A 12,181-nucleotide genomic window follows, 5' to 3' on the forward strand; every position below is an offset into this window, starting at 1 on the left:
CTCCATGACAGAAATGTTTTGATGCTTTCATTTTGATAAGGTATCGATAGCCACTCATTAGAGGCTTAGCTCCTGCTTTGAAGTGACTAATGATTAAATAAGCCATGGAGACAAACCTCTTTCGAGAGATTAGGTCCTTAAAAGCTTTTGGTTGGGTCTGGAAGGCAAAGGGATGCTTGGGTTATTTCCCCCACTTGGCTTCAGTGGAAGGTGAATTTCTTCTTCAGGGCCAGCTCAGAGTCACTATACCTCCAGAGGGGTTGGAGAGAGAGTGAGATAGACGGTGGCTAGGAGTTGGGTAGCGATCTGTCCTTCTGCTATTGTTAAAGCATTTGCCTTGGTTTCATGAGAACCTGAGTTATGTCACCAGGACCTATGTGAAAAAGCCAGGTGTGGTGGTGCATGATTGCAATGTTAGTGCTGGGAAGGTGGAGATGGGGTGGATGGATTCTGGGGGCTTTGTGGCAACCAAATCAGTTCAGACAACTGGGTGAGTTCTAGGCCACTTGGAGGATGTTTTGAAACAAAACCAAAACCAAAAAAATCATAAACAGGTAGCAGATGGAGCCTGAGAATTACACCTGAGGTTAACCGCTGACTGCCACATGCATATGCACAAGTATGCATGCACAACCACATCTGCCTTCACACACACACACACACACACACACACACACACTCAGGGCATGTGCATGCACACGTGAATGAAGAAGTCACTGGATGCTCATGTAAAGAGCTAGAATTCTATGAAGACAGACAATAGCTGTTGCACATTGAATCCTGAATGTCACTCCCTGAAGTCCATGCATTAAAGACTTGGTTCCCAGTCCATGGTGTGATTGGAAGGGATGCAGGGGGTTGAACTGCTATGCACTTAGGCCTGGTGGGAAGAAGTTAGGTCACTGGAGGTCATGCCATTGAAGGGAAGGTCAGCCCCATCTCTTTCTTGGTGTTCCCCAGTGGCAATGAGGGAGAAACAATGGAACCAACTGACCATAGCCTGAAGCCTTTAGGACTGTGCCTGAGTATTATTCTTCCTCCTCCTCTTCCTCCTCTTTTTCTTCTTGAGACAGGCTTTCTCTGACTGTTTCTTCTTAAAAATGTGACTGTGTCTGGTATCTTGTCAGTGACAGAAAGCAAGAGTCTGGGGGATGCTCTCTCCCGGACGGTAGATTATGGAAGGGTTGTCGTGTCTTTCTTCCTGATATTGGAGCTTTTCTCTGTGGAGAAGTTTCATTATGACTCCTACATCTTACCCAGCTCATCCCTGTCTTCCTGGGGTTGGAGAAAGGAGAAGAGCCTGCAAATGCAAATCCCATGCCTGCTCAGCAATAATGCTGTGTGTTTCTCAGCCCAAGAACTCTGCCCGTTATCACCGCTCCTGCCCACCCTTCAACCTTTCTGTCTCTGCCAGGAAGCAGATATGACAAATACCAACTGGTTCCATCATTCTTGGTGTTGAAATCACAGGCAGAAGGTTCTGGAAGGGCCACCAGACAGAAGTCAGTGGTTAATGACTCTAGTCTACATTCATTCATGGAGTTCTGTCCTTGCTTAGGCCGCTCCCTGTCGTAAGGTTCTGATCTCATCGGCATACGGTAGGACCCCAGGTTTGGGTATCCTAACACTGCAAAGTCTCTGGTGTATCCTAAGAAGGCTACTGAGAACCTGAGCCTTGTGTCTGGAACTGTAGCAATTAAGACAACTGGAGAACATTTGGTGAGAGGACAAGGCCCCATGGAAGAAGGAAATGGCCACGGGCAAGCCTCTAACTGGATGGACTTCTTTCTACAGTCAGCTACTCCTGTTCAAAACTGCAGAGTCATCCTTGGTCCCACTGAAAAGAACTCTTGTGATAGAGAAACAATGGACTGAGGCTTAAGGAGGATCCTCTCTTGTAAACTCACCCTCATTCCAAAAATCTGGTGTGCAGATCCTAGGGGTAGACTGCTAACATCTGACTCACTCCCCCACCCCCAACCCGTGTTCGTGCATTGTTCTTCCAGCACCCCTATCAAGGGGTGAGTTTTCACTCTGATGTTGAACATTGGAAGGTGGTATTAAAAACAATTAACTGACTTATCAAAATAATAATCATCGTCATGAATAAACATGGCCCTGAGACCAGGCACACCTGTCAAATTTATGACATGCTGACAGTCTAAATCAAATAGATATGAAACCATAGGTCCTCCACTGCTCCCTCTCTGGTAGAATCTTCTGGAATTTGTTTCTAGGACTTTGCTGATTGGCAGATTCTATGGCAAGTAGGCACGAATACTCATTGGCCATTCCTATTTCACTCAGGGCTGCTTAAAGCCGTGCACCAGGCTCCTTCCCAGCCTCCCTTGCAAATACGTCATGTGACCGGGCTCTGTTCATTAGGAATTGAGAGGAAGTCCTTTGCTTTGCGTAGTCAGTTCCCCTCTCTCTTAACAAGTCAACTATAGGAAAAGAATAGTGGTCACTGTGGAATCATGACATACACTGCATGAAGTTAAGATAAAACTATCTGGAAAGCCAAAGCGAAAAGATGCCCGGATCCCAAATCATCCCTCCCCCGTGGAAACCTACATCCAGGCTACTAGAGGGTATGGGTTTTGAAATCCTTGCTTGTTGATGTCACTGTAGATCAGATTTTTATAAGTTGTAGCTAAATGTAGCCTTTTCTCCATGCTCTTCTGGGATGGCTTGGGTCTTAATGTCTCCCTGAGTCCTTATGGTAGAGACTTGGTCCTCCGGCTGTGGTGCTATGGGCAGATCGCGGAGCCTTTGGGAGTTGGGCCATAGAGGAAGCCGGGTCATTGAGAGTAGATACTGTGACTGTAGGTCCTTTTCCTTGCTTCCTGGTGACTGTGAGGTGACCAGTTTTCCCCTGCTACATAGTTCCCTCACTGTGGGGTTGGGTGTAGTCTTCCACAGCAGCTCCACTTCCTTGGCTTGGCTAATTCCTGCCTGTCTTTACATCTCTACTTAGGCACCACCCACTCCAAGCACCCTCCTGGAAATCTCTACACCCTATGCGGCGTATCTCTTGTTGGTTTCCTTGACTTCCCTGCCCGGTACCTTCATCTGCTGTCTGTAATTTGGAAGCTTGATTGCCAGCCCCTGTCTGTAAACTTGGAAGACGCAGTGTGTTTCTTTGCTATCTCTGCTCTGCCTTCAACGGCCTGGGACTTTACGACTTTAATGGAAAACCAAATAAAATGTACTCATCAACTTTCCCTGAGGCTTAACCCACAACTAGTACCTAGTCGTTGATAGCTGCGGCTTTCCTTGAGGCCTACCTGGCTGAGATGTCAACCGCCCAACTTGGTCCCCAAGATTCCATCTCCGCTAAGCCGGGTGTTTTTCAGCGTTAGCAGTTAACCATGTCGAGAGGGCCCCAGGGCCCAGAGAGTTTCTGGGCAAAATGTTTGAACTATGAATTACATAGGCCAATACTTGAATCATGTTGGAGGGGGCTGGGAAGGGCACAGCTGTACGTCTGCGGGGCATTTTCTTCCACATGGGCAAACAATTCTCTCCAGCAGGATCATGAGACAGAGTTCCAGAAAAGCCTCTGAGGTAGGCTGGTGAGGTGGCTCAGCTGGTAATGTGATTGCTACCCAAACAGGAGGAGGACCTGAGTTTAATCCCCAGAACCCATCACACACACACACACACACACACACACACACACACACACACACACACACTGGGGAATGGGGGGAGGTGCCACTGAAGTTTGTACAAAGAAGTTAAAGCTGGTGCAGGCACAGGCACCAGCACCCGGATCCCCAAAGCCACACACAGTCCAGAAGTTTCCAGAAGTTCCTTTATTGATATAGCAAAATTGGAAAGAACAGGTCCCTAAGTGACCCACAGGATTGAAAGTGCAAATACACTCCACTTCGAATGAAGATGAGTGACAGGCCTTGCCCACTGGGGCCACAGAAACAGCGTGATGAAGACATCCTTAATCACACAGTCTTACGCAGCCAACCAGGTCTGATTAACTCTTTGGTCTCTTTTATTGGAATTAACTTAGGCTGTAACTGTGACCCCAAACTGTATCCCAATATGCAGTTTGGGGTCAGAAGGCACGTCAAAAACAGCCAGAGCTGGAATGCTTCAAGTCAAGCGACTGAGCCAAGGCATCCTCCCCACCCCCAAAAGGTGCTAAAATATCCCTGCCTATCTAATACTTCCAGAACCAGATTACATAGCAGTTAGCTGCAGATCTCGGCTTATTTTTTTTTTCTGTGTACATGATCTGGAATTTACCAGATCTCTCTTGACTTATACACCAGCATTACTCCCACCCCACCGTGTGCCATAAAAAAATAAATAGATATGTCTAAGTTACAGACAAGCAATTAAAGAAAGGGGAAAAAACTAACACGTACCACAGGGGTAACACTGAGCCAGTTTTCCTCTTGGGGATGTCAGAGATTTAGGTGAGGTTCATTTTTCCACCACAGGAGAAAATTTTCCTTTATGTATGTAGACATGGGGGAAAAAAACCTCTTTGTCAAGGCCAAAGCCGGGAAGCACAATTCTGTGGGGGAAGAAAAAAAAAACAAAACAAAAAAACAAAAAAACGTGGCTTCTTCTGGGAGGTGACAAAAGGTGCTTTGGGAGGAGACTCACCTGGTGCTCATTTTGCTGGGAGACACTGAGTCAGAGAGGACTAGAAAGCCTGCCAGTGCTCTTGGAGGTGGGAATCATACAAATCCATGCAATTTGGTCAAAGGATACTGGCTGTGGATACTGGTTTGGTTTTGCTGGTGTTTAATGTCTCCAACCAACATTGGGAAGGCCCAGGCCAGGTTACCATGGGCAACAAAGAAAAGTTATTCTGCAATTCTTCTTCATTACTCATCTGCAAGCTCCAGCCAGGCTGAGAAGTCGACCTCAAATCACCAGGAAAAAAAAAAATTGCCCCCAGTGCTATAGCTGGGATTTTAACTGGAGAGCCAGGCTTGCATGGGAGCCCTACCAGGAACTGGGGATAAATGTTATCTGTGGCTGTGTTAATTTTTTTCTGCTGTAATTCCTATCACAAAGCTTAACTCTGAGAGATAAAGTAGAAATGAACTAACACACCCCCACTTATATATAAATAATCATCGTCTCCATGGCAAAGAATATAAGCCTATATATACCTGGGGGAAGGCTAACTGTGTAAGGCAAGGGGTCACAAACTGGTGTCCTCATCCTACCAAATATCGTATCTGCCTCACTTGGTTTCAGACATTTTAAATTACTTCTTAAATTAAAAACCAGTGAGCTTCAGTATTTTCATTGGAAATCCTGATTCTTAGCCCCACCCTTTCTTTTCCAGCCTGGAGCTGAGGTGAGCTGCCTCCCTTGAGGTAGGCACAGTCCCCAGCCACACCCTCCCCCCTCTTATTTATCTCCCTGCCTTTAGGCTACAGAGTTTGTGACTCCTGACCAGAAATAGCACATACCTAAAAACCCATTTCCTCACCTAAAACCCTCTCCCACCCATGAGGTGTCCTCACTTGTCTCCCCCGCCCATCTCTTCCTTTCACATCCATCTTCAGCCTCCTTCCCTAAATCCTCACAGAATATTTGCATCCACTCAAACTGTCCTCTTTCCACTCAAACTTCATTTTGCCGAACACATAATTCTTCCAGCCCACGACAAGCATTCCAGGAAGGCTCTGAGCTGAGCAGTGGGAGTTACTGAAATGTCTGCCTGCAAAAGGACTGAGTCATCTTCCTCAAAACGTTTCCTTTGGGCACTGGCTAAACAACTTTTTACTGTTTGGTAGAGCCATCTTATATGAGAATATTGGCATACATGAGTCTCCAGCACCAAAAATGTATACATGTCAAATAGAGGCCATGACAGCTGCCATAATAAAATGCAGAACTGAGTTGCAGAACTGGTTTAAAGGCCTTGGGCAGCCACTGTACTCTGTTAACAGCCATATTATTGCATCTGTACACAGTACATGTTTCAGATCACTAAAAATTGATCAAAATTGATCGAAGTCTCTTAAGTTTTTGTTGCCACATAGCGAGAACAACTGTTCAGCATGGCATTTAAATAAAACATTAATATTTTTTTAAAAATTCACAAACACAATGCCCATTAATTTAATAATAATAACAATAATAATAAATTTTAACAGTTTGAGGATGGATGAAGCTTTGGGTAATTAACACAAAAAAGAAAAAACCTTGCAAGAAAAATATTTATATAAGCTATTCATATCTGTGATCCTAACCAGATTTATACTTTAAAATATTATCAAGATATTTTTAAAAAAGGATTCCTTAGCTAGAACTAGTTGGAAACTCGCCTGTCCCCTGTTCTAATTTAATGACTACAGAGGAAGCAACAGGCTGAGTATAGAAATCATGTGTGTATTGTACACACAGACACACACACACAGACACACACAGACACACACAGACACACACAGACACACACAGACACACACACACACACTCGCACACTCTCACATGCACGCATAATCTTCCCTTGGCATTGACTTTTTAAAGTAATTAAAATCAAACCCACTGTGCAGTTTCTATCTTTGCGAGAGGCTGACAGAACAACCCTTTCATCCAATGCTGTACCTTATGACCAAATATTGGCCTCAAAAAAACTAGGAATGACCTCTGGGGTATCAAGAGGAATGGTCCCCAAAACAAATCAACGAGATAGCTCTTTCTCTTTCACTCGGAGTTGCCAAGGACAAATGAGAAGGTCCCTACAAACAACTATTCCTCATGATTGCCAACTGGGTGTCCCAGAGAAAGGGGGTTTGCAGAGTTCCCCAAACGGCTAAGAATTAAACAATGACCCTATTCATGTGACTTTTTTTTACTTCCAACCTTCACTTTAAAGAGTCTAAGGGAACACAGGTCTTTGTTGTTGTTGTTGTTGCTGCTGCTGCTGCTGCTGCTGCTGCTGCTGCTGCTGCTGCTGTTTTAAATCCCTAAGTACTACTGAGACTGGCCACACTTCCCATCAGGAGAGAGGAAGATGAAACTTTCTAAACTTGAGCTGCTATTGGATGTTGTCTGGAAGCTGGGAGGACAGGAGTCTCTGAAGAATAGGCTCCTCCCAACAGCAAAAGGCACCCAGGCCAGGGAAGCTTATGGCCAAGAAAAGCAAAGCACTGTAAGGCAGCTCCTTCCTTTCTCCTTCGGCTGCTGTCATCTATGTCTGCACACTGCTGGGGACTGACAGGTCTCCTGGCACACATCTCAAGCTACTATATTACATACAAGTCATAAGCAGAAGCAAGAACTGACCTTCAAGATGATGTAAGACTGTCTGGGCAATGAAGAACCCCCAACCACTCCCCGGATATCAGGCAGCACGCCAAGCATTTTCTCCTCAAAGGTCCTTATGCTCTGAGACAAGCCTGCAGGGCCTTTGCTCAGAAGCTTTGAAACATAAGCCGGTTGTGTCCAGCTTATGGTGAGCCCTAGGCAGGATCATTTCAAGGCTTCTGTTCTACACTTTTGCCAGAGCCGTTTTAATTAAGGAACTTTTCCCTCTGCATTCTGCCTGGCTCAGACTAATAGGTATTGAGTGTCAAGTGCAGATCCCCACCTGTGACCTGGAAGAGCGCTGAACGGCTGCTCTTCAGAGCCCTGGTCTTTCATATAACTGTGCAGAAGCTCTTTGGAACAGCCCTTGGTTCTGACAAAAACAGAACAAAAAAAAAAATGACTGGACATAAAATGCCACTTGCTCTGAAAGTCTCTAACCAGCTCTTGGCCACCTCTTAGCATGTGAGTCACTTAATTTATGACAACTCCATTAGTCTTATTCAACAAACCTGTGATTGCACTACGAAAAAATACATGCATGGTCATGGAAATAACTAAGTTAGGACTCTGGGATGCTAACAGCTGGACTAGAATCTCAATTCCAGTTGTGGATAAGGATTCCTTAAAAACAAAACAAAAACAAAGTAGGGGCCTAGGACGTAGCTTCGTGGTAGAGGGCCAGCCTAGCATAGGATTCCAGCCCCAGCATTGAAACATACATACAATGCCCCTCCAAAACTATGGGCCAATTGAGAACCTAGTATCTACCCAGTAAGTAAATAAAAAATGATTGCTTTTAATAATTTGGGGGACAGAGAGATCGGTGTATAAGACCACCCAGGATACTCTACTAGGTCTGCAGAAGATGCCACTGCTATCTTAGGCCAGGGAGCCTAGGACAGAACATTCGTGCCACCAAATCCTGTGACATCCTTCAAATTTTCCAACACCTGGGACAGCTCATCTGTTATTTAGCTGCCATCGGTGCTCTCATCCGTGGGAAAGGGGCATTTGGTCAGTGGTGTGTAATCAGTGTTCATGGTTCATCTTCCGGGAAGCCCTGGATGCGTTGACTCCGGGGTGCAGGACACCTGGCAAGGTAACGGGGACCACCATAGACCTGGAGAAGCTGGGGCAACCTTCGCCAGGTGGACAGTAACCGCGCTGCTGCAAGCTCCCGGGCATGCTGGTCGAAGGGTGCCAGGAGGTCAACTGGAGGGGCCTCACGCAGCACCTTGGGCAGGGGTCCAACTTCGGCAGCTGCCCCAGCCGGACCTAGGACACAATGGAAGAGGTCTCGGCGTCGCAGCAGGCAGTCCCTAAGGAACTTCACCAACTTCTCCAAGCACTCACTCAGGTATGCCTCGTCCCAGCTAGGTGTTGGGCCCCCCTCATTCAGAAGCACCTCGAGCACCGCTGTTTTGAGCATGTAGGAGGACAGGATGCGTCCCCAGTGTGTAGCAGCCATCGGGTCCAGCCCGCGGGCACCCAAGTCTCGAAGGGCCTTAAGCAGCTGCAGGCACTTGAGGTAGCAGGCACCTGGAGGCGCCCGTTCCTGAAGCCAGCCCAGCAGTTTCTGCTCCTGACGTGCTGTGTTCACACCCCACAGTGCCTCAGCACGCAGGCCACCTGGGAGCTCTGACAGAGCCCCGCTAGGCGAGGGTGGTGGCGGCGGTGCCACAAGGAAGACGCCTTCACCCAGGTGGACAGCCGGGATGAGGCGCACGGCCATGGAAAGGCGGCAGCAGCCATAGTCCGTGCGGCAGGGAAGGATGTGAAGGGTGGGAGGCTGCTCCAGACCCCCTGGGGTCAGGCTGACGCGACAGCGACCCTCCAAACTGTAGCGCACGGTGGCCAAGGAGCGCTGTAGGTGCGCCTGGAACCAGCGCAGCACCAGGGTAGCTGAGAGGTGGCGACGGCCCTGCACATCCACACAGAAGCCTTCAGCGAAGGGCTTGCAGTCGCGATGCCACTGGCCCGTCGAGGTCCCCGATGGCGAGGGCGGTGCCTTGAGGGTGCACACGAAGCAGCTGCGGAAGGCCGGGGTCAGAGCAGGTTCAGTCCCTAGGCTCCGTGGCTCCAGCGCCACCTGCGGCGGGAGTCTCAGTGGCACCAGCACGTCGAAGCTGTCGGGTCGCCGGATTTTATGCTGTTCGTAGGCGCTGCCCACCTGGATGAAGTCTCCCCGGAAGGCCAAAGCCAGCGCTCCACCGGTGATGGGGCCCGGAGACCCTCGGGCTCGGCCAGCTTGCACCAGTTCCCCTACGATCCGGCTCACATGCGCCTTGCTGTGACCTAGCACATGTGGCGATAGGCGCACTTCGTGCTCATAGTAACTCTCCAGCAAGATGCTCAGGCCTGGCTCTTGCAAGGATCTGGCTGAGAAGTTGGCATGGCCACATGGGCGGGAAGAGCCTGGCAAGAGGCGCTGGCGGATGGTGTGGCGACATCGTAGGAGGATGTAGCAGAGGAGAAGAAGGATAGCCACCTTGAGCAGCGGGAAGCCGCTGTCTGCGCCGTCGGGGGGCTCGGCCCGGGCACCCTCGCTGCTGCGTAGGGCATGGTAGAGGCACACTAGCGCCGTGCACAGCCCGGTCACCAAGGGCCAGAAGACCCTCAGGTTGAGCGTGTACCGCACGGACATGCCGGGAGCCCGGGCGGCCCAGGGCGCGAGCCCGGGTGGTGTCCCCTGCCCAGCATGCGCGCGGCGTCCCGGCGGCCCCGAGGCCCCCGTGTCCTTGGCCTTGGAGGAGGCTCCGGGCTCGCAGCGCCGGGGCCAGCAGTACCGCTGCTCAGCCTCCACTCCCAGCTCAAGTTCCCCTTCCAGGCGCCGCCCGCGCAGCTCGCTTCGGCCCCTGACCGCGCCCTGTTCCTGTCCCGCTCAGTCTCAGCCGCGCTGCCCTCGGCTGGCTTCTGCCCCGGACTTCTACCCTACCCTGGGCGGCCCTCCTGGCTCCAGCGCAGCTGCGCACCGGGGCGATCCGCCGGGTTACTCGGGCCCCGAGATTTTCTTCTTTCGGAGGGGAAGGCCGCGCCGGGCAGCCGGGAGGAAGTGCCGGAGTCTGGAGCCTCGCGGGGAGGGCGGTCCCCTCCTAGCCTCCGCCTGGTTCGACGCCGGGTGGCCAGAAGGACTTCGGGACTTGCGGGAGACTGCCTTCCCGAGGGCTATTCCTGGGTCCCCTCCTGGAAGGCAGAACAGGGAAGGCCTGGTTCCGGGGCGGTGGCTGCATCTGATCCCGCACTTACTGGGAAGTTGCCGGAGGAAGGCTTGCAGTCCCACCGCCCGGCCCTCCCTTCGCCCGGCCCCACCCCCAACAAGTCCCGCTGGTGGCGTGGCAGACTCGGGCGGAAGTGGCCCCTAGCAGTCTGCGGCTGTGCTGTCTTGTAAACCTACATTAAGTACCTACTAAGCACTAGGCAGGAGCTTAAGGGCTGGCAATGCAGTTGAGGAGGTTCTCTTGCCTGCCCTTTAAGCTCACAGCCTTGTAAAATTGGACTATGAACAAAAAGGTGGTGGTGACTGCCTCTGATCTCTGTACTCCAGAGGCTGGAGTCATGAGTTCAAGGCCAGTCTGGGTTACACAGAGAGACTCACTCTCAAAAACAAAGATCCCACCGGTAGATGTTCGGAAAGGAAGCTGAATGAAGGAGTACAGGTTGATCCTCCAAAGGACGATTCTCCCAGAGTCCTCCCCAAACCATAGGGTGTCTGAGGGGGTAGTGTTGGATCTGAGATCTGAGAGCTGGAGCAAGGAGATAATGATAGTTTTTACAGGGCAGGAGACAAGCTTGATGGCCAGCTTCACCACCTTAGTTTTGTTCTGGAGCCTACATAGTAGAGGAAGAGAAGTGTTCCACAAGTTATCCTCGGACCTCCTTGTGTATGCAAGCACACGTGTGCATGTTCACACACACACACACACACACACACACACACACACACACACACACGTTGTTTTAAAAAAGAAATAACTATTGGGCTTTGTTTTGCAAAGGACTTATGCCTGCATTAGTCACGTGGTACATATTCACTCTGCACTTTAATGCTAATACATACTGATAAGACATTAGTGCTAATATCTATTGTTAATAAGTAGTATCTTCTCTGTATTTCTGATACTGAGCCCAGTCAGGTTCCAAAGATCACCCAAGGTCACACAACCTTTGCGGAGTTGTGCTTCCCTCTGGAGGAGTCAGAGGGTAGGGTGCCCAGGGGTGAGGTCCACAGGTCCCTTCTCATCCTTTGGGCATTTTTTTCCTGAGTCCTTTGTGAGGACTCTGCCACCTGGAAGCGCCTGAGCTTTTTCATAACTCGATAGTCCCAGGAACAATCTGAATGTATTTGAATAGTTGTCCATATTCGTTCACACTTATTCCACCTTGCGGCTGTATAAGGAGAGCAAGGGTAAGTGAGTTAGAGCATATGAGAGCCCAACCATTGAACCAGGACAGATGCTCCTCCCAGCACTAGTCCAGGAGATCCTGACTGAACCAGTCAAGCTAAGGGGTGTGTGTGTGTGTGTGTGTGTGTGTGTGTGTGTGTGTGTGTGTGTTCATATAGATGTGGAAGCCATAAGTCAACCTTGGGTGTTATTCCTCAGGTCCACCTTGGGTTTTGAGGCAGGGTCTCTTACTGGACCTGAGGTTGCTGCTGATTCGGTGGCCAGTAGCTCCAGGGATCTGTTCGTTCCCAGCATTCTGTGCTGGGACTTCACGAATGCTACCACGTGCTGCCCTTCCATTCCTGCCTCACAGTGGTTCTGTGGATGGAACTAGGCTCTTCGTGCTTGTGAGGGAAATGCTGTATTGATTGAAGCATCTCCCCAGCCCCCAGATTTATTTTTAGATCCAATGTATGCTGTTGCCAGAGTCCCAGAGGATT

At 49.7% G+C, this 12,181-nt stretch overlaps 1 protein-coding gene and 1 long non-coding RNA gene across 2 annotated transcripts; one reads left to right on the top strand and one right to left on the bottom strand.

Moving 5' to 3' along the window:
• The first annotated feature begins 2,307 nt into the window (after positions 1–2,307).
• On the top strand, positions 2,308–3,236 carry LOC134485171 (uncharacterized). Its single transcript, XR_015647474.1, has 2 exons — positions 2,308–2,591; positions 2,978–3,236. It is a non-coding gene; the product is annotated as an uncharacterized LOC134485171 (long non-coding RNA).
• A 4,838-nt stretch (positions 3,237–8,074) lies between these two features.
• Itpripl2 (ITPRIP like 2) lies at positions 8,075–9,970 on the bottom strand. Its single transcript, NM_001127303.1, is given in 1 exon segment — positions 8,075–9,970. A coding segment is annotated over 1 exon segment (1,608 nt). The 5' UTR covers positions 9,944–9,970; the 3' UTR covers positions 8,075–8,335.
• Between the last annotated feature and the right edge of the window lie 2,211 nt (positions 9,971–12,181).

The sequence above is a fragment of the Rattus norvegicus genome, chromosome 1 (assembly GCF_021556685.1).
Source record: "Rattus norvegicus strain SHRSP/BbbUtx chromosome 1, alternate assembly SHRSP_T2T, whole genome shotgun sequence".
NCBI lineage: Eukaryota > Metazoa > Chordata > Mammalia > Rodentia > Muridae > Rattus > Rattus norvegicus.